The sequence below is a fragment of the Nannobrachium achirus genome (assembly GCF_963921795.1).
Source record: "Nannobrachium achirus genome assembly, chromosome: 22".
NCBI lineage: Eukaryota > Metazoa > Chordata > Actinopteri > Myctophiformes > Myctophidae > Nannobrachium > Nannobrachium achirus.
Window position 1 is genome coordinate 31,382,586 of NC_137829.1, and position 27,901 is coordinate 31,410,486.

Consider the following 27,901-nt stretch of genomic DNA (forward strand, 5'->3'; position numbering starts at 1 on the left):
ACGACAGCAACGTCATCAGGAAGAGCAGGAGTAGCTGGTGTTGTTTATTTACTGTTTCTTTCACTCTTTTATCTTCATCCTAAACCTAACAATGGCCGGCACCGCGTTGAAAAGACTCATGGCTGAATATAAACGTGAGTTTATGGTTGACGTTACAGTGTGTCAAAGTGCTCTCAGAACCCTAGTGACAGAGCGGTTAGCATGCACAGCTACCTGTTAGCTGCTAACAGCTAGCCTGAGTAGCCTCCAGCCGTGTTACGCCGCCGCTGGTGACCTGTCGAATAATGCGACCGCAGGGGTCACTGCCGCGTGCCTCTGTTTCCTTCTGAAGTGACATTAACTCTTAACTGTTTAAAGTGTTGATGATGATGATGATGGGATGCCGCTTCTCGCGTGGTCACGTAGAAAATGTGTTTGTCATACAATAGAATAGAATTAAATACAAATGCACATGAAACGCGACCCCTAGAGGAACCGTATTCGACGAGTCACTAATGTCGGCGTAACGCTTGTTGTGCTACACAGACTGAGCTGTGCTTTCAGATAAAGTCATTAATTTAGTTATAAACAACTTACTAACCCTAACCCAGATAAAGTCATTATTATTGTGAGTAAACATTTTAATTGTGGTATCAGGGATATTTATTTAGCACTGGTTCACAAACACTGGGTCCGGACTAGGGGTGCAGGAAAAAATCGATTTGAATTTGAATCGTGTTTCTAACATGGTAAGATTCAGAATCGATTCTCATTTTCCAAAAATCTATTTTTTTTTATTAGATATTATTTATTAGATTTTTATTTTATGATTTTTTATTATGATTATTATGATAATTTATTAGATATTATGTTGTGTTTGTACAAGTTAAAATAATGTGTGCAAGCATGAATAAATCAAACATGTTGTCTTGGATTTACCTTTGTTTGTTTACATTATTGCAATAAGTTGATAAAAGCTACGTAAATCACGTAAATGTACTCTGCTTTCATGCCAGCAGACTGGAGTAGATTCTGATATATGAATTGAATAGAGAATCGTTTTGAATCGAGAATTGTTTTTAAATCGGAAAATAGTCGCTTTTGAATTCGAATCGTTTGGATTTGAAAGAATCGAAAAAAATCGTGAATCGTGACCCCAAGAATCGATTCTGAATCGAATCGTGGGATACCCAAAGATTCGCAGCCCTAGTCCGGACCCATTTGTGGGTCGCAGCCACATTTTTATGGCCCCTTTATTTTTTTGTTTCCTACATTTTTATTTTTTAATAATTCATTCAAACCATAAAAAAAAAAAAAAAAAAACATTCCCCCTAAAAAGCTACGTTTTCATGAATTAAAATAACAAATGTAATGGTATTTTTTCAGTGATTTCATGAAGAAATCAAATCAAAGGAATTCCATGAATTAGAAAATGAAAATAGCCGATCTACAAGCGGTGTGACCTGTAGATCAGCTATTCTCAGTCGTTTGGGTCCTGGGCTTCTTTAAAAAAATAACTCTGTGAAATGTGTGAATACATTAAGTGAAGGTGGGGGCCGCATATGGGGCCCCCGGGCTGCCAGTTGCCCATGTATGGTATAGATGGGTTTGAGCCGTTAAATACGTTAGAATGGTGATAACTTCACTGTCTAGATGGTTTTGAGCAGTTAAATACGTCGGTGATAACGTGTTGACACTTTGATCTTGTGTTTCAGAGCTTACCTTGAACCCTCCGGAGGGGATCGTGGCAGGTGAGGAAAAAAAGACTTGAATCATTCTCACAGCATATAAGTGCTATATATTCTCTAATAATGTATGACGAAGCTCCCAGCGCCAGTGGTCCTCAACCTCAATATGTCCACACTCGGAAGTCGGAACAAAGTAACGTGTCCACAGATCTTAGATCTTCTGTTTTTTCCACGCCATTATAATGTTCTTATTTTGATAGGACCCAATTACTGAATGTCAGTCTCCATGTTTTCAGAATATGTAAGACACTGGTTTGCTACGATAGTGGTGTCTTTTGAATCCTTCTAAGGTTTTTTGAAAAACCTATGTTTCTATGTCAGTGTTTCTCAAACTTTTTCATGTGAAGGACCCCAAAAATATTGTATACTTTGTTCCGCCCCAGGATAATGGATTTTGATTATCGCGATAATATAGTAAATCTTGATTTCATTTGTCACAATAATCGTGATATGAAATTTTCATATCGTCCCATCCCATCCCTACTCAAGAATGTTTTTAACTATTTGATGTGAGAAATAGACGACGCAGTAACAGAAAATGGATTCTATTTGACCAACACTTCCTTGTTTTCCAAGGCAACCGTGTTGCACGGGAATACTTTCACGACTGTAGCAAGGAAATACTTTGTTTTGTTTTTAGTTTTTGATCAAATTATTAATGTATTTATTAACCGATTTAGTGCCATTCCCGAGATATCTCGCGAAATGTACTCGAGTATCTGTAGTGCCATTCCCGAGATATCTCGCGAAAAGTAATATATTACTGTAACGGCGGATACATTACCGAGAACAATGGCCGGAGGTCCGGAGACGAAATCCGTCGCTGATTTCGCATCATCACGGCTCCACGAGCACAAAATAGTCCCATCCATAACATTGAGGTGGACGGGGGATCTCATCTTTAATGTCCATTATCTCAAAACTACACTTTAGAAGCTAGGATGGAGGTAGATGCTCGCTTATGTTACACAGTTATAAAAGCTCCCGGTCCGCCATTACACAACTCCACGTGGACAAGGATCGGTTCCGGCGCAGGACCCGATGACGTCAGACCGGAAGTGATTGCGCTGTGGACTTCTGGCCTTCAAAATAAGAGAATGGCCGTTAACGGGCCCTGAGTGAGGCACTCTGGACTTTATAATCCGTTAATGTCTGGGGCTCAGAATGAGTTAAGTAACCGAGTTATAATAATAACAATAAATCCGCTCTGCTTTGGTGCCATCACTCGATAATGACCGCTGAGCGGGATGTAATCCCTTAGTAAGTACATAGCTTCTTAGTAGTTAAACTGAAGTGATATTGATAAATTCCAGATATTATCAAAGTATTCGGAGACACCCCTGGACAAAATAGCTGCGAGCCGGCGTGAGCTTGTAGATCTGCTACTTCTGGCCTCAGGTTCAAGTGGTTGAAAGTGCCACAATCACATGAACTTTCCACATACCTCTGAGGACCCCCTAGGGGTCCCGGCCCCCCTGTTGAAGACCCCTGTTCTAATGTAGGACTCATGATGAGAAGTGGTTTTACTTTTAATGTCAACCAAACACTGCTCCTGTAACTAGAGAGCCTGTAGTACTTCCTGAAACCAGCAGGGGTCAGAATAATGACACAAAATGTTGATGCATTATTATGTGTGACATTCAGTGACGGAAGAACCACTCACATGTTTTACTTAAAGGGATAGTTCACCTAAAAATAACCTTTTCTATGGATTACTATGGATTGCAATCTAAGCCAATAATTTGATGACCAGCAGTGGTTCCCTATGGAGACACAAAGAGCCTGCTTTGTTCCCTATGGCAGTGTTTCAAAAGTATTTCCTTGCTTACAGTAGTATGGCAGTGTTTCGATACCAACACCCTATGGCAGTGTTTCTCAAATGGGGGTACGTGTACGCCTAGGGGTACAGGGGGGTACTACAGGGGAGAGGAACTAGAAAATGGGTTAATGATAAAACGTTGTCAGACTTTTTGTGAACCTGCTCATCCGTACATTGTTAAACAAAATGACATCAATAACTTGACTAATGCAACTGTTATTCAGTAGAAAGCAATATTTATTTGCCATTATGATGTTTTATTTTTGAACATATTGGCCTTGGAACTAGACTTTTGATGTCAACATTTTTTAAGCAAAAGGCTGTAGTCAAGGGAAGGGGTTGCTTGGCGTAGGAAATTAGGAATCAGTATAAGGGGATGCTGCAGCCAAAAGAGTTTGAGAACCACTGCCCTATGGAGACACAAAGAGATTGCTTTGTTCCCTATGGAGACACAAAGAGCCTGCTTTGTTCCCTATGGAGACACAAAGAGCCTGCTTTGTTCCCTATGGAGACACAAAGAGTCTCCTCAAATTATTGGCTTAGGTATGCGACAAAAGCTACACAAAAATTCAAGTGTCCATGGGGTGATTGATCCATAGATAAAAAGTCATTTTGGGAGGTGAACTAACCCTTTGTAAGTCAAAGTACCAGGTATCCTAGGCCAGTGAGGTCAGTGAGGCCAACAATGTGAAAAAGTATTTTTCTCACTCAACAGTAAACAAACCAACAAAGTTGAAGTGTATAGAGGGTATCTGCACATTTCTAAAGTGACAATTTAAGGGCTTTTTAATACCTCTAAAATGACAAATTAAACATTGGCCAAATTGTCAAATGTTAGAGGCTGAAATTGTGAAAATAGCAGATATATATGCTCCCAACGCCTCGCTCACAACGCCATGCAGATCTGCTATTTTCACAACAGAACCGTGTTATACAAAATGTAATGCCTAAACTCTTAGTGCTCGTCAGGGTGTTGGTCCCCAGTTAAAATATGAGGGGGTCCCTGTCCTCGGCAGTAGGAACACAACAATCTGACCAGTTCTGTGTCTGTGTTTTCAGGTCCTGCCAACGAGGAGAACTTCTTTGAATGGGAGGCACTGATCATGTAAGTCTTCGGCCACCATAAACTCCTGTATATGTCCTTACGAACAACAGTCACAACTAAGCCTGTTCCTAATGCTGATGGCCGGGCTTCCCAAAGCCATTTTAGCCCTTCGTAGCAAACGCATGGTCGTAGAGACCGAGCCCTGACCGCTATGTTCCCGGGTTTACATGTGTTTTCGGGCAGAGCGACTTATTTAGCCCCTCTACAACTACACCAACATTCAGATTTCACAATCAAAGTGCTTAATAAAGTCTCACACCGGTCTGAATGCGGTACGGCATTCTATAATTACCCCTATCCTCCATGTTCTTTAATAAGAAGCCTTTTTATCCGATCGCTTTCTGTTTTCCCATCTATTTCCGGACCCATTTTTTGCAAGGCCACGCCCACATCTCAGTGTCCATAGATGGGGGTTTGGTGTGCATGGGGAACACCAGGAAATACAAGAAAACACAGAAAACGATCGGATAAAAAGGCTTCTTATTAAAGAACACAGAGGATTCGGGTTATTATAGAATGCTGTGCCGTTTAGACAGGTGTGAGACTTTATTAAGCACTTTGTTTGTGAAATCCGAATGATGGTGTAGTTGTAGGGGGGCTAAATAAGTCACTCTGCCCAAACCCATGTAAACCTGGGAACATGGCGGTCAGGGCTCTCTGCGACCATGCGTGAGCTACGAAGGGCTAAAATCGCTTTGGGAAACTCAGCCAACGTCTATAATATAGGTTACATGTATCGAATATACCTTGCATGTATCATAAACACTAGACTAGACAGAATATAGGTTACATAGGTATAGGTATCATACACACTAGACAGAACAGGCACGTGCACACATTAGACATCAAAGGGGGCTTGAGCCCCTGCCCTTATATCTGTCTGTAAAATGTGCCCTCTCCAGACCACGAATGCAGTTTTTACTATGGTGAAAGAAATGCAAATGACCCCTCTTTCCATGCCATACCTGAAGGCAGCATTTAAGAGAATTACCTCGTCCAAACTCGCATGAGCTTGAACGCAGCATCTTATGTTGAAAGGATTGCCCTCTGTGTAGAAATCCATGTTGTTACACCACATGTCCAGTATAGACCATATTCAACTGGCGGCCGTGTTTGAATTCTTCATTGAAAAATGGGGTGGCATTTTCATTGACTTAATGGCAACATGGCCGTCGTGTGAATATGGTCTATTCACTTTAATGTCCTTTCAAGCACCGAAAATAGCCGACCTCCCCACTCTGACGCGTTGTGAGCTTGGAGGTCTGCTATTTTCGATATTTCCACCAAAAGGCCCTTTTAAAAATGTCAGCCCCTGCCTCTCTAACATTCTCTGCACGTCCCTGAGACAGAATATAAGTTACATGTATCATAAACACTAGACAGAATAAGGATCCGGATCTGTTTAAAACCTCCAGTCATTCCTGTAATATATATAATGCAGTTAAAACCAAAAGTCTGCAGCGTAACATGAACCTGCTTCTGGGTTCTGTGAATGTTGCGTAACGTTGTGACGTGGCGTTAATGCAGAACGATGTGCTGTTACTGTATGATGTGCTGGGACGCCTTGTGAGCTTGTAGATCGGCTATTTTCAGCATGCAACCAAGTGTGAAAATCAGCCTTTACGAAAAAAATACATTTTAGTCAAGCAGTGGTCCTCAACCTTTTCAGGTTGCGACCCCCAAAATAATCATATTTTAACTGGAGACCCCCCCACACACACACACCCTGACGAGCACTAAGAGTTGAGGCATTACATTTTTTATAAAACGGTTCTAATTTCTGCCTCTAATATTTGACCATTGGTCAATGTTTAATTTGTCATTTTAGAGGTATCAAAGGTATTAGAGGTATTAACTCATTTAACGCTGATCCCGAGTATACTCGTGAAAAATACTCGAGTATTTAGAGTGCCGATCCCGAGTATACTCGCGTAAAATACTGTATATAGATACTGTATATAGAGTAACGCTGGCGTTCTTACCCTCCGGTCCGTTGGAAGGTCCTGGCACGATTGGACTCGCCGATTCATCATCATCATCACGGATCCACGTGCACAAAATAGTAATCCCTTAACATGGAGGCCGACGGCAGATCTCATCTTTAATGTCCATTATCTCCAAAAAACACTTTTGTAGCCAAGGATGGCATTAGATTCTCGCTAAAAAAACACATGTTGAAAGGCAACGGTCGGCCATTACACAACCGCATGTGGATGACGATCGCTTCCGGTGAATGACGTCATGACGTCAAACAGGAAGTGTTTACGGAATGGACTTCTGGCCTTCATTATAAGAGAACGGTCGCGGATGCAGCCTGCGAGAGGCACGCTGGACATTTTAACCCGTTCATTTCTGGAGCACTAAATGGGTTAAAAAGTCCTTAAATTGTCACTTTAGAAATGTGCAGATACCCTCAATACACTTAAAACGTTATGTTGGTTTGTTTACTGTTGAGAGAGAAAACAATGTTGCACATTGGGTTAATCATAAAAAATAATTTGGGGACTCCCCCTTGGGGGTCCCGACCCACAGGTTGAGAACCGCTGGACTAAAGGTATTTAGTGGACTAACACTACAACATTTCAGATGACCTGAAGTTTTATTCAAAAGTCTATGAGTAAAACTACATCAAAGCGTCCTGTCAGAAGCGACACGGCGGTGGCGTGTGTCACTGTGTGACAGGGCGGAGCAGACACCGTGATGATGTCACCCACACGCATACTGTCATTTAGCTCCTGTAGCGTGCCAGCCTGGCTGACTGCCTGCCTTCCAATTTGACCTGCCTGTGTGTGTGTGTAATGTGTATGTATGTGTGTTGGCGTGCATGCATGTGACACTGAGGTCATCCTAGAGAGTTGTGTCTCAGCTGTAATGTACATTCTTTGTTGTGCTGTCACTGCTACAGTACAGTCGGCCATCCTTAATGGCCTGGCTCCCCCTCCTCATGGAATTCATCCATAAGAAGAGGCACACGGGACTAGGGCTGTCACGATTATGACATTTTACATGGCGATTAATTGTCACGGAAATAATTGTGATTAATGATTTAATTGTGGTTGACAGTTACTTTTCTGTTTGGCTTGTGGGCTTTGAAGTTGCAGATGGCAGATATGAAACATAACCTATCCACCTGTTTCCGCGAGAATTTACTGTAGCATTATCTGTGGGACACTTCCAGAGAACAGCTGACATACAAGCTCATGTCGCGTCACAGATGCAACCGTTGTGAGCTTGTAGATCATTCTCGGCTGCGACGCCGGGAACTGCTGCACAGCTTCTGCGCAATGCACGACGGGACGTGGGAAAGTTGTGGATACATATAAATGAAAATGACTGACAAATCGTATGACTTTTGGAATGGTTGATACATCGGCTAAGAAATGTTATGTTCATTTCATTCATTTTCTTCTCTCTCGCTCGTGTTTTGTGTGTACTGATGAAGTGAACATTGCACATTGCGACTCTGTGAGCTTTGTGTTAATTTCGCATAACCTACTCTCTAACCAAGACGGCTGATTTAACGTTCCACCCGTCATCAACATGTAACATTAGAAAGTTGTGTTTCAAGCTCTTCTTAAACTGGATTCAATCGGAGCATTTGTTTCCTAATGAACAAGTCAGCATGTACGATTCCAAATCAAGCTTCAAGCAGACTCGCAGTTGCATGCATGCGTGGATAGTTACACTGACATTGGAAATGTGCGACCACAGCGCGTATAGTTGCATGGTTGATGACTTGATGTTGCATAGACATTGGTATATGGGGGTTTTGGTGTGACACATGGGTTGATTTATTTTATTTTATTTTTCATTTTTTGGGTCACCATTAACCGTTAGTGCTTACCGGTAACCAATTTCTTTCTAAACGGTTAAACGGTTAACTGTTGGCCATCCCTAAGAACCACTGCTCTAGGTTCTGGGTCAGGTGAGGTGAGGTGAGGGGAGGGGAGGGTGTGTCTGGGACGTGAGCCTGATGGATGGATGGTATTAATACCACTGCCTGGTCCCATATCTGACATATGATCCTTGATTCGTGTGATAGGTCTAACACACACACGCACGGAAGAAAGGGGTGTGTGTGTGTTAGAGGGTTTCAACAACTTGGGATGCCCAAAAAAGAGGCAAAAAGGCTGGCAAAGTATTGTGCCGTCTCCGCTATAATCGGCAGCCGCCACATATGGCGGAGACGCTGCTACTTATACCCGTAGAGTACCAAGTCAGTGATGTCATTACGTGCGCATCCCGCATCAAAAACTCATTCAAGTCACCCAGGGACTCATTCATGTCATGGTCCTGGGGTCCCGGGGATGCGCCTCCATTGGAGTCCATGTTAAAATAATTTACTTCTTCTACTTAAGTTGCTATATTAGTTTAGATAGTTTAATTCGTTTTTTAATGTATTGTGTAAGATAAACACTGTAAAGATGTGTTAAACCTGGAACAGCTAAAAACTATTTTCACTAGTGGTTCTCAAAGTGGGGTCCTGGGTCCTTGAGGGAGTTCCAGGGGGTCCCCAGATAAATTATAGTTAGGAACCAAATAGAACTTTATGGGTATGTAACTCGGTGAACAAATGGAACCAAATGGACCTGTTCCATTTGTACTCTAGTATTTTAACATTTAATATAAATTGGGGTCTCAGTGATATAAATATAATTAAATGGGTGTCTGTAGCCTTGTGTATTTAGAAATCCTAGTTCTAAGTTCAAACATTAGCCAAATTGTAAAATAAATATAAGAAATAGGCAAACATTTTGAAAATAGCCGATCTACAAGCTCACAGCGCTCGAAAACATTGTATTGAGGACTCATACAACTTTTCTGGGACCCATTTGAATGACCACCTGTGGGTCCCGGGACCCATTACATTGAAAACCTAGTAACATCACTGACCAAGAGACATGCTATTGTATCATGAAGACATATACCATGATTTTGTAATTGTAACTTTACTGCACCTATAATATTTGTGTCCTTGTATGCATCTCCTTTGTGTGGACATAAATAAATGGTTAAAATGTGTGTGTGTGAGTGCATGCATGTGTGCGTGCATGCGTGCGTGCGCATGTGTGAGAACATGGTACACCGACCTCTAATGACCGATTCAGAACGATATTCAAACGGCTAAAAAAGATACTGAGGTACTGTAAGGGTCCACTCTTTTAGCCAAGTTTGTTGCGCTTATAAAATAGAATAGTAGTCACATTGTTTATAAAATAGAATAGTAGTCACATTGTTTATAAAATAGAATAGTAGTCACATTGTTTATAAAATAGAATAGTAGCCACATTGTTTATAAAATAGAATAGTAGTCACATTGTTTATAAAATAGAATAGTAGCCACATTGTTTATAAAATAGAATAGTAGTCACATTGTTTATAAAATGGAAAAGTAGTCACATTGTTTATAAAATAGAATAGTAGTCACATTGTTTATAAAATAGATTCAGGGTTTCCGCAAGAAAAAGCTTTGGCCAGGTGGGAGGTACGGGACTCTCAGGCGCACACACGTTTTTATTCTGATTTTTGCCCTCAAAATATAAGATAAGTTGCTTAACAACGAACACATCCAACAAATCAAAACATATTTTGATTTTTGATTAATCAATTATAATTTTTGCCCTCAAAATATTAACATCTCTCTCTCTCTCTCTGTGTCTCTCTCTCCCCCTCCCCCACAGGGGTCCAGAGGACACATGCTTTGAGGGGGGAGTGTTTCCTGCCATCTTGAGTTTCCCCTCAGATTACCCTCTGAGCCCCCCAAAGATGAGGTTCACCTGTGATATGTTCCACCCCAACAGTAAGCACACACACACACACACACACACACACACACACACACACACACACACACACACTATCCATCCCAACAGTAAGCACGCACACACACTTACTTACAACACTTACTTAGCACCCAACGAGACTAATGCTCTGTTAATGCGGTCCTCTGACCTGCGCGGCAGTATTGAGTTGGCACTGTGATGGCGAGGACAAATAGTAAAAAAAAACTACAAGAAGACGTGTCTCCATCCGGTGGAATATTCTTCATTCGCCCTAGACATGTATTTTACACGTGTGATGGGGGGCTCAGACTGCGTCCACTAAGTAGAGTAAGCTTTCAACTCTCCACAGATACCTTTGTTTTGGTGAGAAGCGGAACCGTTTTTGTTATTTTTGGACCAGACGAGAGGGTGCACAGGTGCCGCAGCGGATGGTCCCAGACATAGCGTTAAGGAGAACTCTGTTTAACGCTATGGACCAGAGCTAGATCTGATCCTCCTCTAACGCTATGGACCATAGCTAGATCTGATCCTCCTCTAACGCTATGGACCAGAGCTAGATCTGATCCTCCTCTAACGCTATGGACCAGAGCTAGATCTGATCCTCCTCTAACGCCTCCTCACAACGCGTTGCATTGCGAGCTTGTAGATCTGCTACTTTTTGGCAAATGTTCCGCCTCAGGATAATGGATTTTGATTATTGCGATAATATCGTAAATCGCGATTTCTTTTGTTACAGTAATCGTGATATGACATTTTCATATCCTCCCATCCCTAGTGACGATACCATATCTTAGTAATCTTGAATGAGAGAGCTGGCTGTCCAGGATGATATCGTATCTTAATAACATTGTTGCCCCTCACCGTTGAACAAGGAAGTACAAAAGAACACTTAGGCGGTTAGTGGAAATCATTTTGTAAAAGAAAAAGGGAAAACTGCCCCTAATGGATAGAATAATGGGTAGTGGGAACACCAAAAGCTAATATTACTAGATGACAGGGATGTCAGAATAAAAGCTAACATTTCCTGATGACAGGGATGTCAGAATAAAAGCTAACATTTATAGTCAGAGAATAAAGGGCCCGGGCTCTAATTATCTTCAACTCATCATCCCATCTTTTCATCTGCTACTCTTCCGTCCCCCGTCCCCCCCGCTATCATTTCATCCCTCTCTCCACATTCCCTGTCTCTTCATCCCTCAATCCTCCACTCCTCCCTTCATTTCCTCCTCCCTCTCTCTCTCTCTCCCTCTCTCCCTCTCTCCTTTCATAATTGAATCGTTTCATTCCTCTCTTCATCTTTGATAGCAGTGCAATCCGATCCACGCTGCAGGTGCACACACGGACACATGCACAGATACAAACGGACGCACACACACACACACACACACACACACACACACACACATCGCAGGTCAAGCATCCTTCACATGTAATCACAGGTCACGCACACACAAACATTATAGAACGCACACACAGAGACACACATTATAGATCACACACACACACACACACACACACACACACACACACACACACACACACACACACACACACACACACACACACACACACACATTAAACGTACACAGACATTAAAGGTCATCCCCGCACCACAGACACACCTGCTTCCTCTCCGGCTAGGGCTTCAGCCACTGCAGAGAGAGCTGTACTAGTCTATAATGAAGCAATAAGCCACAAGAGGCGAGTGGTTACCTGGTATTTTACACCGACTGAGAGGCGTAGGGAGACACAAGGCACAGCCGAGTGTCTCCAACCCTACATTGGAGACATAATTTTTGGAGAAATAAAAACATTCAAAAGCATGCTGAGTCCCTATACTGCCACTGAGCAGCTCCATCTTACTGAAACCAAGTTTAAAAGTAGAATTGAACACACAGAATAACAATACGATCAACTGAATTAAAATGGTAGTGGATGGAGTGTCCCACCGAGTGTCCCACCAAGACACAGCAACCAATGAGTGTGAAGAGGGGTGGGACAACGGGCGGGACTTGACAAAGGGTGAATTAAAGGGAAACCAGCCAGTCAGAATCAAGGAATGGAACTAAACCGTTTTAGAATGTTCTATAGAGCTTTACTAGTACGCATTATAATGTTCTTTACCAGTGGTGGAAAAAAGTACTCACATTTTTTACTTAAAAGTATCAATACTGCAATATAGAAATTCTCTGTTACAAGTTGTAGTCCGGAATTCAAAATGTACTTAGGTAAAAGTATGAAAGTGCTGGCATCAAAATGTAATTAAAGTACCAAAAGTAAAAGTACAAAATGTTTGAAAATAGCAGATCTACAAGCTCACAACGCATCGCAAACTTGTAGATCGGCTATTTTCAAATAGCCACGGTATAAAATGGGGATAAAGTGGTTCCTGTATGATTTATAATATTATAATTTATATCTGCAAAGTAACTAAATTAGTAACTCAAGTTTTCAAATAAATGTATTGGAGTAAAAGTACAATATTTGGATTTGAGATGTAGTGGAGTAGAAGTAAAAGTATTGGAAATTGGAAATACTCAAGTAAAGTACAGATACCTCAAAATTGTACATAAGTACAGTACTAAGTAAATGTACTTAGTTACTTTACACCACTGTCCTTTACCAGGCATAGAGGATGACACGGGAGTGGATTTTCACTCCTGTCCCGTCCCACTCCCGCAGAAAAAATCCTGTCCCATCCCAATCCTGGGCCAGAGTAAAAAAATAAATCCTGTCCTGTCCCAATCCTGTACAATGACTCCTGGTCCCATCCCGCTCCTGGTCAAAATTACTCCCGTTCACATCCCGCTCCCGAAAAAAAATAATAATAATAAAATCGCGCAGATGTTTTTCTATTTTGATCCATATTATATTTGATATCATGTTTATTATTATATAATGTATAATTTTATAATGTTCGCAGTTCAAAGACCTCACTTTCCTGTGCAATTTATTTCTGCGATTTGATGAACTGGTCTGGGATGATTCCCGCTCCTGCCCACTCCTGTTGATTTTTATTCCTGTCCCGTCCCGATCCTGGCATTAATACAAATTTGACTCCTGTCCTGCGGGAATCCTGCGGGACCCACGGGAATTCCTGTCAAATGTCATCCTCTAATTGACACTAAGGCTGGCCTTACTGTACATTAGCAGATCATCGGGCGCGATGCAATCGGGTATCATTAAACACTACAGGATAATTGTTTAAGGTTCTCTGACCAGGTAATCTAAACACGCTCACAGTTGCTGCTTTGAAAAGTCGGGGCCTGAACAAAGCAATAATAAATAATATAATGAATACAAACTGTCACAGGGCTGTTCTGAGAGCTTCGCCTTGCAACATGCACACACATGCACACACAAACACAAACACATTATAATGAGAGAGAGAGAGAGGGAGAGATGGAGAGAAAAAGAGAGAGATCTGTCACACACACACACACACACACACACACACACACACACACACACACACACACACACACACACACACACACTCACTAAATAAAACTTTCGGGCAGGTGAAGTTTGCTGTCAGGTTGCCTGACCGGGCAAGTGCTCATTTGAGAGGGGACACAACCGTCTACAAACACAACACCAGATATCTGTCTAATTTGGAGGTATTGACATTAGGGCTGTCCTCGACTCGGGATTTTTGGAATCGATTCGAATCGAGGGGTTCATTCCGACGCGTCGACGAATCGTTTTATAGTCTACTTTGTGTAAAAAAAAAAAAGAAAAAAAAAGTTTTGCTTTAAACGTCCACATCAACACAACACAATAATACATTAAGATGAATTGAATGCACGGTGTTTTCGGTGATATCGGTGCGCGAGCACAAACATTATCTGCATAGCAATGTACAACACACCGTTAAAACAAATAAAACATCTCCGCTGATCAACTCTGCCCCGTCTCGGCAGCATCCACTGCCGTGCAGTAAAGATGAGACATTCGCGAACGATTCCGCTCTCTTGAACGGCTCTTTTAAATGAACGATGGGATCCAGTCCGCAGTCGCGGGACACAGAGCACTGACAGAGTAATGAGTCGGTGTCGAGAACGGATTCATTTCAGAAACGGATCATAAATAGCTGGAGGCACAGCTCCCAGCTAGAGCCCTCAGTGTGGACATGTCATGGACGCAAACACAGCGAAACAAACTACAAACATCATCATGGATTACTTACAACACTGGAACAATTCAGAAGCACTTTAATTAGAAAATGTAACTAGTAGCCTACACTTGTGTATGTTAATTTGACTTTAGTAGATTGTTTAATTACTTCGTGGACGTGCGTGTGTGCTGTGGCAGGTTATTTAATATGGGATTTTGACAGCGTGCTTCTCCTCTTAAGTACGGAACACCGTCCCGGCTCCGAATGTTTTAACGAAGCGGCGGTTCTGGCCGTTCCGTCTCACTTTCACCCCTACGCTGGTGCGAGACAATAAATAACTGTTCGCCAATTGCTACATCTCTCAATTGGAAGTACATGACACCAGTCTAGCAGCAGTGCACCGCAGTATAGTAGGTTAACTGGTGATATAAAAAATATATATATATTTTCGACTCCTCGACTCAAACAATTGGCGTCGATTCCCGGGGCTTAAAACGACGCGTCGATTCGTCGATTTTTAGAGGACAGGCCTAATTGACATATGGTTATGAAAGAAAGAGGCCGCACAGCTCTTCAGCCACGATGCAAAATCTTTCATTTAAACCAACGTTTCGACTGTATCAGTCTTCTTCAGGGTTTACAAGGAAATGAAAAACAACAGTAATCTCATGGGAGTGTTCTCAATCTCCCCATCAGGCAGGGTGGGGGGATACTTGCTCATCACTGGCAAATGACTAACTAGGTATTGAAATATTGACGTGACATTTTTTTATCGCACATAAAAGGTTTCCACCCGACAGCAATGATACTCGTCTCTGTCGGGCGGAAAACTTTATGTCCAAAACTGTTACTTTTCAGGATTCAAATAAAAAAATATAGCAAAAGTTGCAGATCTACAAGCTCGCAGCGCGGCACTCGGTACCGCCTCTGCCTTCGTTGCTAATAGTAGCTCAGTCCCTTGGTGACGCGTTGTGGGCTTGTAGATTCGCTATTTTTGGTGATTTTTTTTGGTGAACCCAGAATAGGGATCCTACTGGTGTTCAAGTGGTTAAACATCAAGTATAAACTTTACGTTTGATGTGTCCCAATAGAAACAGATAATCTCTCAAGTATTCCTCAACACATACTGTGTAGGGGAACAGATTGACATATTTGACATGAATGTAAGCTGCTGTAAAGTAACAATATGATTCAGGGAAGGTTTATTTATTTATTTGTACAGGGGTGATTTGAGACATTGATTGATTGATTGATTGATTGTTTGTTTGATTGATTGATTGATTGATTGATTGATTGATTGATTGATTGATTGAAGAGTTTATTGTCAGTTTGCATAGGAAAAGGTACAGTTTCATGACAGTGTAGTTCACTGGTACAAGGTCAGCTAAAAGGATACGCTCAGGAAAGCCGCAGCTTATTTACATTGAGATCCTTTTTTTAACTCATAACAATTGAATGACAGACAGATGAGATAGAACACAGTACTATGCAGGGGGAAGAAATTAAAAAATAGTAGGTTCTAAACCCGCGGGGGGGTCCCCAAATTATTTTTGGGGGTCCCCAGATGATTAGCTTAATGTGCAACATTGTTTTCTCTCTCAACAGTAAACAAACCAAAATAAATTGTATAGAGGGTATCTGCACATTTAAAGTGACAATTTAAGGACTTTTTAATACCACTAAAATGACAAATTAAACATTGACCAAATTGTTGCCTCGCGTTGCGAGGCGCTGTGACCATGTAGATCTTCTATTTTCACAATAGAACCGTGTTATACAAAATGTAATGCCTCAACTCTTAGTGCTTGTCAGGGTGTGTGTGGGGGGGAGGGTCCCCAGTTAAAATATTTGTGGGGTCCCCAGTTCGAATATGACATTTTAGTCTAGTTTCTATTCATTGAGTGTTTTACTTTTAGTTTTCGTCAGTGATAAAAGGTATAGTCAATGGGCATTTTCCCTCAAGAGTTTTGGTCGTGTGTGCGTGTGTGTCTGTGCGTGTGTGCATGTGTGAGTTTAAATTGTAGAGTAGCGACACACTCTGAGCGCGCCCAGTGCTGATTACAGGACCACACACTCCCTAGTCATCATCATCATCATCATCAACGACAACAACACGGTGTGTGTTGTTACACACGTGTACAAATATGCAAACACTAACACACACACACACACACACACACACACACACACACACTAACACACACACACACACACACACACACACACACACACACACACAGACATGGACACATGAACGTGAACTATACAGTCCATATCTAGTCAAAACTAGGGATGGGACGCTAAGAACATTTCATATCATGATGATTATTGTGACAAAAAGAATCGCGATTCACGTTATCGCGATAATCAAAATCCATTATTGGGGATTACTGGGGTGGAACATTTGCCAAAAAATTGCAGATCTACAAGTCGCAACGTGAGCTTGTAGATCGGCTATTTTTTGGCAAAGACATTTGATAGAGAGTGGAAAGAAACACGTCAAGTACGTATTTATTATAAGTACCTTTTACCAATTATAGAGGGTTTAAGTGATGTGCAGCTCGGCAAATAAAAGATGAATTGATCCCAGTGCATGACAGAGGACGATATCACGATGAATTAAATCTCCACGATACGATTATCGTGTTTTTTATCACGATAAACGATAATATTGCTGCCTCTGATATTTGACAATTTGGCCAATGTTTAATTTGTCATTGTAGAGGTATTAAAGTCCTAAAATTGTCACTTCAGAAAATGTGCAGATACCCTTTACACACTTAAAAAATGTGTTGGTTTGTTTACTGTTGAGTGAGAAAACAATGTTGCACGTTAAGTGATTCTGTGAGAACGTTGTTGTGTACCCCAGCCAATGAGGAGAAAGTCAGCTAGATTTCAGATGAGCACAAACTGCTCAGATGATAGGCTCAGCACGCTGGTCGGGCAAAAGGGGGGGGGGGGGGGGGGGGGGGACATGTCACCTTCACCATAGTCTTGCGTGGCCAGACTGTTGACTCCGCGATTTGCAAATGCTCTCGTCATACCGTCTGGGGCGACGTAAGAAGAATGATGAGTATCCGGTTAAAGCGGAAGTGAAGCCTCCTCCTCACTTCCGTTTCCGTCTCACATCGTGCATATTTATCCTAATATAAATAAAAATCATCTAAGCATATTTAGCTTAGATGATATTTACCAGAAATGACATTTTTTTTGCGACCGTCAGGTTGCAGTTACTATCAAAACCTCCACCGGCCTTATTTCTCACATGCCCCTCTTCTAGCGCCACCATCAGGCCGATTTTTGGAAAACACATTTTTGAACACTGCTCCTACAGATTTTGCCCTAAAATCACGCGAAGCGGTACACAGTATCTCTAAAGTCATGTCATCAACCTGGATTTCCCATATTCCCTCCTGATTGGCTACCATTGCCTTCTAAAGTTTGTGTATGCGACGTGACGGTCAATTATCACCCGATTAGGGAGTCTTACTGGTAAAATATATTTTCTTGAACGTAAAAGCCAGCTTCCATTAAGCCCCTGATACACCTAGCAATATTTACATCAATGTCAACCAGCAACGGCCAGAGGCGTCAATTGGGTATGGCTAGGTATGGCAGTTGCCATACCTTGGCTGAAGGGGAAAAAAATAAAATGTACTTTCTAAAATTAATTCATGCCTGTTGATAAGGTATGGCAACATGACTGGTGTCTTGCACGCGTGAAGGCACAAAAAGATTAATCCAATGACACTGCCAATGGCCATACCCAAATGACGGCTCTGGTCGTTGCTGGTTAATATTGATGAAAGAATTGCTATGGTTCCTGTCCCCTACAACCCCAGTACCTCCATCCACACTCTCTCTGTCTCTCCTCATCATTCTCTCCTTCCTTCGGTAATCTGTGCTAAATGTGGTGCAAAGACAACTTGAAATGTTTGATTGGAAGAAAGCTGTCTGTCTGGCACACACGCAAGCACACACGTACGCACACACACACAGGGGCCTGATGGCGCAGTCAGTAGTGCTGTCGCCTCACAGCTAGAAGGTCCTGGGTTCAATTCCCTCCGGGGGACGCTGTGGGCGTGTTCTCTCCTCCGCGTCATCAGTGCCCATACCCTAGGTAGGGTTGGCGAAAGGGCATTTCTGTGTGGAGTTTGCATGTTCTCCCACACAAAAAACATGCAGTAATCCTGGTCTCTATACTGCCTCCCCCTGGCCAGCCAAGGCGCCTGATGGAGGGGAAAGGAATAACGTGTTCTTTCCACTCGCTACGTCCAAACCGGGGAAATCCCCCTGTCAGGTTATAAGAAGCAACTTCGACTCCTCATGCATAGAAGTAAGCATGCGGTCAGTCTCCCTAGGTTGGCAGAGGGAAAGCATTGCCCAGGATTACATTAGACAATTGACACCGGGTGAAAAATGGGTTACAAAAATCGTGGGATAAAATTTATAGAAAAAAAATAATAACTTATGCACGCACACACACACACACACACACACACACACACACACACACACACACACAGTCTACCAGCAGTACCTCTAGCCCTGATCTCTCTGCTCTGTTGTGGTTTCGTTTGTAACAGTAACAATCTGGCCCTCATTTAACGTGTGCACACACACACACACACACACACACACACACACACACACACACACACACACACACACACACACACACACACACACACAGCCAGGTGTGGCTTTGATCCTGAGGATCCTGTGTTGACTACCCCCCCCCCCCCCACACACGCACACACACACACACACACACACAAAAAAAGAAAAAAAAACTGACCCTTCACCCCTCTCTAACCCCCCCCCCCCCCCCCCAGTCCAGACCCTAACTGTGACCTTTTATGTTTAGTTTTTGGCTCTATAATTGCACACATTGTATTCACTGAAAACAGCCCACCAACAAGCACAGCACCTTGCAACGCAACGCAGCGCTAGGGCTGTCACAATTACTACTTAATCGTCTAATCGCAATTATTTGACATAATCGTCATAATCGTTTACATGTTGAAAAATGTTTATATATGTTCAAACATTTAAAAAATATTGGAAATAGCCGATCTACAAGCTCACAACGCGCCGCATCCACTATCAATGTTCTTTTTAAAGTGTAAAGTTGTCAAATATGTCCTTCATTTCTTTGTATATATTTAGGTTATGTGTCATATCTGCCATGTGCAACTTCAAAGCCTAAAAGCAAAACAGAAATGTAATTGTCAACGACAAAAACACAATTAAATTGTTAATCGCAATTATTTGAGTGACAATTAATCGTCATGTAAAATGTCATAATCTTGACAGCCCTACTCGCAGCACCTTGCAACACAACACAACGCATCGCGCTGTGAGCTGGTTGTCATTCCGGCCTAATGCCATGTGCCATTTCAAAACTTCACACGTTCCTGCCATTGGCAAGACAGTAGATTTCCAGTGGATTGGCAGAACATGGAGTTTGTAGATTAGCTATGTTTGCTATTTTTTATCACCTTCTCTGACTTTAACCCATTTAGGCCTAGACTTATTGAATGCTTGTTAACCAGTGAAAAATAGCAGATATACAAGCTCACAGCGCGGCACCGAGTGCCGCGCTGCGAGCTTGTAGATCTGCTATTTTTGAAAAAGTCGTGAAAATGTGTGCAAATCTTTGAACATAATGTATTTTCAAAGCGAACGTTTGTAACTCAAATTTTGCTTCTGGGGGGTCCCTGGAACTAGATATTTTGAGATGGGGGTCCGTGGCCAAATACATATCATTTTGGGGGTCCTTCACATGAAAAGGTTTGAGAACCACTGACACAGTAGTCTCTCAAGAACAGACTAACTGAGCTCCAGTTGAAGTGAAAAGGACCTTTTCGTTGACGATGGCTGGCCAGATTGCTGACATAGAAACATAGGTTTTTTTCCAAAAATCTTAGAAGGATTCAAAAGACACTTATAGAATCGGGTCAAAATTCTAATTTTCACGATTTTTCAAAAACAGCAGATCTACAAGCTCGCAGCGCGGCACTCGGTGCCGCGCTTTGAGCTTGTATATCTGCTATTTTTCAATAGTTAAAGCATAAAATATTGCGTCATAATGTGTTCAGGCCTAAATGGGTTAAATCTACCTTTGAAGGTCAATTCTCCATAAAAATTAGAAAGGAAAAACAGGGAAAGTAACCTGTGGAAAAAAATGCATTTTGCAGGACATTTTCAGGTCTCAACTGATAACACTGAGACTACAGGAAGCTGTTATCAACGCACACACACAGACACTCACCATCTCAAAGCTTTGATGGCCATGAAGGCCAAGCTACTGCAGATCTCACTGATATGCTGTGTGTATCCTTCCTGGAGAGGCTGTACGGAACACACACACACATCAGATATGTGTTGTTAGTTTAAGGCAGATCAGTGTCAGAGTTATGCAAGGCGACACCGTTACAGTTACAGTGATGTGTTCCACGCAGGGAGCTTCATAACTGTGTCTGTTATGTCACCGTTATTACATAACCGCCTGAACCATATTATTTGAGATATAGATATTCAGTTATTTCTACACATACAACACAGATATACTAGTAAGACGCCTCAAGGAGACATGCAACCTCGCCCTAAAGGGCCAGTGATGTATATCGGACCAGTTACCCATATATGGAGACCCCTACATGATAGTCAACAATATTATGTCAAAACATGCCCATGCCCATATATGGGCATTACCAAATATGGGCATTCCCAGATATGTCCTTAATATTGATGACATTGGGACAGGGATCTCAGGGATTACACTAACGTCATGGTCATGGATGGCCCAGTTTCTTACACCACCAACCACGTTGGAAATGACCGGTAATTACCGCAATACCGTCGGTAAGGGGAAGACAAATACCGCGGTAGCAAAATTTCGATACTGCCCCAACTCTGACCCGGAACCACAGTTTGTTCTTTTGTTTTTTTCCTAAACCGGATTACACGGCTCAGTTTAGAGAATACCAGACTTTCCTCCGCCGTGCAAAGTCTGGTGGTGCCAGATTTCATACCTAATCCTCTCCTCTCCTCTCCAGTCTACCCAGATGGCAGGGTGTGTATCTCCATCCTCCATGCCCCCGGTGACGACCCTATGGGCTATGAGAGCAGTGCAGAGCGGTGGAGTCCTGTCCAGAGCGTGGAGAAGATCCTTCTGTCTGTGGTCAGCATGCTAGCAGGTGTGTTCTACTCACTGGCCACTAGTGACCACTGTGGAGCTGCGTGATGAAAGCACCGCTAACTCTCTCTCTCTCCCTCTCTGTCTATAGTTGCGTTTCCATAAAGCCTTTTTATGCGCATTTTGGCTTTTGCGCATAAATCTTTAAATGGAAACACCTGTCAATTTGAGAAGAAAAAAAACACTTTTAGGCTTGGAGGAAGCGGATTTTGGGACTATGTAATGCGCAAAAGGGCAATGGAAACCCTAAGCGAATAGGTTTTGAATTAAAATGCATTGAACTTGCATGATATCGATGTTGCAGTTTATAGCTTTAATGTTTTGTAATATAAGTAGCCTGGTAGGCCTAGATTATAAGTAGACCTATATGGTTATTATTCACCACGTCGTGGCGTCGGGGTTCTCGTACTTATTCATGCTTTTTGTCCTCATAGAAGTAAGAGAGAAAAAAGCAGCAGTCAGTGTGGAAAAGTACCTAATGTATTTACTTAAGTAGCATGTCAATAGCAGTTCATTCATAACTGTCTGTAGGCCTAGTCCAACTTTGATCGGCTGGTCCAAATAGATCTATCATTTTAGGCTATTTGGGGTTTATTTTTTTCAGTCAAAGGACCAACTGCTGGGAAGTGCTGTGGCTTTTTAATTATACTTTTTTTGAGCGAGGGTCTTTGCATTCCTTTCGATCAGCGGTGTCCACTGTCCACGTTATCTCCGCCCGCAACTTAATAGCATTATTTTGACTAATGTGTGCAAAATATGGCAGAACTGACCGGTGAATGAATACCAAAATCCGACACAAAGATGCAACTTCATGTCTTTCACGAATGTTGAAAGACATGAAGTGGCATTTTATCAGTGGATGGAAACAGGCAAAATGCGCTTTTATTTTTTCGACTTTCTTATGATTGGCTTCCTGTTTTCGAAAAGGCTTTATGGAAACGCAGCTAGTCTCTCTCTCCCATAGAACCTCTCTCTCTATGTCTATGTCTGTCACTCTACCATAAAACCTCTCTCTCTCTCTCTATGTCTACAGTATGTCTCTCTACCATAGAACCTAACTCTCTATGTCTATGTCTGTCACTCTACCATAAAACCTAATGATGAGAGCGGTGCTAACTCTCTCTCTCTCTCTCTCTCTCTCTCTCTCTCTCTCTCTCTCTCTCTCTCTCTCCGATAGAACCTAACTCTCTCTCTCTATGTCTACAGTATGTCTCTCTACCATAGAACCTAACTCTCTATGTCTGTCACTCTACCATAAAACCTAATGATGAGAGCGGTGCTAACTCTCTCTCTCTCTCTCTCTCTCTCTCTCTCTCTCTCTCTCTCTCTCTCTCCGATAGAACCTAACTCTCTCTCTCTATGTCTACAGTATGTCTCTCTACCATAGAACCTAACTCTCTATGTCTATGTCTGTCACTCTACCATAAAACCTAATGATGAGAGCGGTGCTAACTCTCTCTCTCTCTCTCTCTCTCTCTCTCTCTCTCTCCCCGATAGAACCTAACTCTCTCTCTCTATGTCTACAGTATGTCTCTCTACCATAGAACCTAACTCTCTATGTCTATGTCTGTCACTCTACCATAAAACCTAATGATGAGAGCGGTGCTAACTCTCTCTCTCTCTCTCTCTCTCTCTCTCTCTCTCTCTCTCTCTCTCTCTCTCTATGTCTCTCTACCATAGAACCTAATGATGAGAGCGGTGCTAACTCTCTCTCTCTATCTCTCTCTCTCTCTCTCTATGTCTCTCTACCATAGAACCTAATGATGAGAGCGGTGCTAACTCTCTCTCTTGCTCTCTCTCTCTCTCTCTCTCTCTCTATGTCTCTCTACCATAGAACCTAATGATGAGAGCGGAGCTAACGTTGACGCCAGTAAGATGTGGAGAGAGGACAGAGAGCAGTTCTACCAGCTGGCCAATCAGATTGTACGCAAGTCCCTGGGCCTATGAGGAGCCAGGACACCCCCACCGCCGTCACTGCTGTGTGTGTGTGTGTGTGTGTGTGTGTGTGTGTGTGTGTGTGTGTGTGTGTGTGTGTGTGTGTGTGTGTGTGTGTGTGTGTGTGTGTGTGTGTGCGTCCTCTCTCAGCCTCACAAGGGTCAGGGGTCAAGCAAGGGGTCAAAGAAAGTTGACACCAAAGGAGATCCAGTTTAATAAAAGGATGAACTGGTGGAAAAGTGTCTCCTGTGGTAATAAATATATTATAATTAATATATAATTATCCTGTGGTAATAAATATATTATAATTAATATATATTTATCCTGTGGTAATAAATATATTATGATTAATATATTTATCCTGTGGTAATAAATATATCATAATTCATATATTTATCCTGTGGTCATAAATATATTATAATTAATATATTTATCCTGTGGTAATACATATATTATAATTCATATATTTATCCTGTGGTAATAAATATATTATAATTAATATATTTATCCTGTGGTAATAAATATATTATAATTCATATATTTATCCTGTGATAATAAATATATCATAATTCATATATTTATCCTTTGGTAATAAGTATATTATAATTCATATATTTATCCTATGGTCATAAATAATAAATAGAGTTGACAGTCGGGGGAGGGGGTGTCCAGAGAGCCATGTTGTTTTGACCTTTTGCTCGGAACTGTCCGGAGCTTAATGTCTTCTGGCCCCTGATTGGACGCTGTGGAGACAGGTGATTGGATGGACAGACGGACGCTGTGGAGACTGGTGATTGATTGGACGGACGTACGGACACTGTGGAGACTGGTGCTTGGATGGACAGACGGACGGTGGTCAGGTGGACATGGATCCATTAGAGCACGTGGTTCTCAACCTGTGGGTCGGGACCCCCAGGGGGGTCCCCACATTTTTTGGGGGGGGTCCCCAGATGATTCACTTAATGTGCAACATTGTTTTCTCTCTCAACAGCAAACAAACCAACATAAAGTTTAAGTTTATAGAGGGTATCTGCACATTTCTAAAGTGACAATATAAGGCATTAAGGACTTTTTAATACCTCTATAATGACAAATTAAACATTGGCCAAATCGTCAAATATTAGGGGCAGAAATTTTGAAATATTTTCACAATAGAACCTTGTTATACAAAATGTAATTCCTCAACTCTTAGTGCTCGTCAGGGTGGGGGGGTCCCAAAGTTCAAATCTGATTATTTTGGGGGTCACGACCTGAAAAGGTTGAGAACCACTACATTAGAGGACACATCTGGACAAATTGTCTGTTTTGTCCAAAATGTTATAATGTTATAAGAATAATAATATGAGGAAAATGGTCTCAACCGATTAAGACGTGTTGCCGATTCTATAAATGTCTTCAAAATCCTTATGGTTTTCTGAAAAAAATCGTGTTTCTAAATCATTGGTTCTCAAACCTTTTCATGTCAAGGACCCCCTAGAATTATATGTATTTGGCGGCCGACCCCCCATCTCAAAATATGTTGTTTAACGGGGACCCCCCCAGAAGCAAAGATTTGAGTTTGAATATACACCCAGCCAGCACGCTCACATGGGTCCCGCATGGGTACGAGGTGGGCTACTTGGGTACCATATGGGCTTGAAGTGGGCAAATTACATGGGTCCCACGTGGGCTACATGTGGGTATATAGTATATTCAAAGAGTTGCACAAATGTTCAAGATTTTTCAAAAACAGCAGATCTACAAGCTCATAGCGTGGCACACTGTGCCGTGCTATGAGCTTGTAGATCTGTTTTTGAATAGCTGTTAAGTATAAAATAATGTTTAAGTAGGATCTTTCTAGGTCAAACATAGTTTTAAAGGTGGGGTAAATCACAGATATAAAAAGCTCAATGCCTCATTCGCCTCTGCAGTTCATTAGAGCGACGTGCAACAATTGAGTACCTGAGACGAATAACAGTCCAAGTCCATATTAGATTTTTTTTTAATATAGATATTCTTTTTTGGATTTACCAGACAGTAAACCACAAACTAGTCATTTTTAATCTGTTAAATTGTTAACGCACTCCCCTCTCATTTTGTTCAATTGTCTGTTTTAATGTTATCAGCTCCCTGCTAAATATTGCTTGTACGGACTTATACTGTTGTTCCACATACTGTTTTTCCACTTTCCATAAATCTTATAATTCCTAATATATATGAGTTAAGTAAAACAATCTATTTCAACAAAATGAGGGGGGAGTGCATTAAGATTTTAACAGTTTAAAAACTTCTAGTTTGTGGTTTACAGTCTGGTAAATCAAAGAAATATCTATATTCAAAATGTTAAAACATGGACTTTTCGTCTGAGGTACTCAATTGTTGTCCGGACTTCCTGGAGAAACCAAGGGAATGCTGCCAGTCAAGTGACTACTGGCAAATCACAGCGCGTCTTTTCCGGGACTTATCCAAGGACTACAATTCCTTTCAACAGAGCCAGTTCCGATGTTGCGTGGCTCAGCTGTTCTTACAGGCTGCGTACGTAAAGACCCGCCCCCACCTGCCTCTGATTGGCCTAGCAAACTTCTGTATGTGTGACGCACGTGGAAGCGACGCACATGGATTCCCTGGGTCCCTCAATGCATGCGCCCCAGAGCCGAAGGAGGCGTCTACCTTTCTATGTCTATGGGGTAATTGATTTAATTTAATTCAAATAATAACTAAAAGGGTCTATGTTCTGATAGTACTGGTTACTATAGAGTGTTTGGTCCATGTTTGGATGTCAGCCTTATCCCCTGTGAGGAGAAAAAATAAAAAAACGCTCATTTTGAAAAGACGAGAGATCTCAGTTTTTGGCACGAAACGTGATAAGACCATTTTTCATATATTTGTATTATTTAACATTTTGGACAAAACAAGGCACTTTTACATGGAGCTAAGCCCACCTGGCCTGTGAGCCACTTCATAGAACTGTTCTGGGGTCAGCGGAACGAACCGCCGTTTACCACCACAACAAGACGCTTCTAAACGCTAATCATGTTTAATAATAATCATTCATAAAGCAACTGTCAATCACTGTCTTACGGAGCTGGGAGATATATCCATCTGATATCAATAAGGTCATACTAAACTTAATAAAAACCACGCTATGGAGACTTAAACAAAAGCTATGACTAAATATACTGACAATCTGGTTGACAAAATAAAAAGCTTGCTGCAAGCTTGTAGATCTGCTATTTTTTGTATGGTCAACGGTAAAATCCTAATCAGGGGTCTTCAACAGGGGGTCCGGGACCCCTAGGGGGTCCTCAGAATTAGTACAGTGGGTCCTCCAAATCTTTGAGTGATAGATTTTTTTTTTTTTTTTATATATTAACCACTTGAACCCTAGCGTCCATATTCTGAGAACTTTAGCCAAAAATAGCAGATCAACAAGCTCTTTATAGATCGGCTATTTTCGGCAAAGAGATTTGGTGTAGAGGGGAAAAAAGAGCAAACTAAGTACAGAGTGAAAGGTCAAGTTTAATAAGTATTGACGGTTCAAGTGGTTACATATATGAAAACACAAATTGATATGAATCCAAAATACACTGATGATTGTGCTGTCAAACAATGAAACTATATGGAATCTATGAACAGGTTGTGGGGGTCCCTGCTTCATCTCTCAACTAAGGGGTCCTTGGACTGAAAACGTTGAAGAACCCTGATCTAAATGACATAAATGCTGTTTTAGTGGCTTTAGATAGGAAATGTTGCCCCCTCTCTCTGCCTCTCTTTCTCTGTCCCTCTCTCTCTCTCTCTCTCTCTCTCTCTCTCTCTCTCTCCCCCCCAACTCTCTCTCTCCTCTCTCTGTCTCTCTCGGATGCACTTTATTTCATTTTTCTTCCCAAAGGACTGTAGTCATTGAGCTACTGCTACTCATCCATTGTAAACATGGCTGCCTGCCACGGCATGCGCACAACTGTAGCTTGATTATTATTATTATTTGTATTACTTGTTTCAAAACATTTTCAAGATTACGATTTCTGACTATTTTCCTGTCTTTTAACTGCATATAGTCCTTTGTTATATTAAACAAAACAAAAAAAGTGAATCACTCTTGAAAGATTAAAACAATTTTTGGCTGAAAGATCATCTTCATCATCATTATTATCATCCTCATCCTCTGCTTTGGTTTAAGCCATTTAGACCTGCACCGAGTGCCGCGCTGCGAGCTTGTAGATCTGCTATTTTTTTGA

The 27,901-nt window shown here is 41.7% G+C and overlaps 1 protein-coding gene across 2 annotated transcripts; it reads left to right on the top strand.

Moving 5' to 3' along the window:
* On the top strand, positions 1-27,786 carry ube2g2 (ubiquitin-conjugating enzyme E2G 2). 2 transcript variants are annotated; one of them, XR_013963251.1, is made up of 7 exons: positions 1-134; positions 1,695-1,730; positions 4,606-4,651; positions 10,333-10,451; positions 21,613-21,753; positions 23,587-25,397; positions 25,465-27,786. XR_013963251.1 is itself a non-coding variant. In XM_080753335.1 (6 exons), the coding sequence occupies exons 1-6, from the start codon at positions 92-94 to the stop codon at positions 23,697-23,699; spliced, it is 498 nt and encodes a 165-aa protein (XP_080609461.1). In that variant the 5' UTR covers positions 1-91; the 3' UTR covers positions 23,700-25,426. The 2 variants fall into 2 exon arrangements, 1 of the variants encoding a protein (XP_080609461.1); XM_080753335.1 differs by lacking the exon at positions 25,465-27,786 and having other exon boundaries at positions 23,587-25,426.
* The last annotated feature ends 115 nt before the right edge of the window (positions 27,787-27,901 follow it).

What these genes read in the sequence shown, in the direction of transcription:
- ube2g2 (XM_080753335.1), top strand. Translation starts at nt 92, where the DNA reads ATGGCCGGCACCGCGTTGAAAAGACTCATGGCTGAATATAAAC. An exon ending in TCCGGAGGGGATCGTGGCAG is followed by an intron (nt 1,731 to 4,605) that starts GTGAGGAAAAAA and finishes CTGTGTTTTCAG; the next exon opens with GTCCTGCCAACGAGGAGAAC. An exon ending in TGATATGTTCCACCCCAACA is followed by an intron (nt 10,452 to 21,612) that starts GTAAGCACACAC and finishes TCTCCTCTCCAG; the next exon opens with TCTACCCAGATGGCAGGGTG.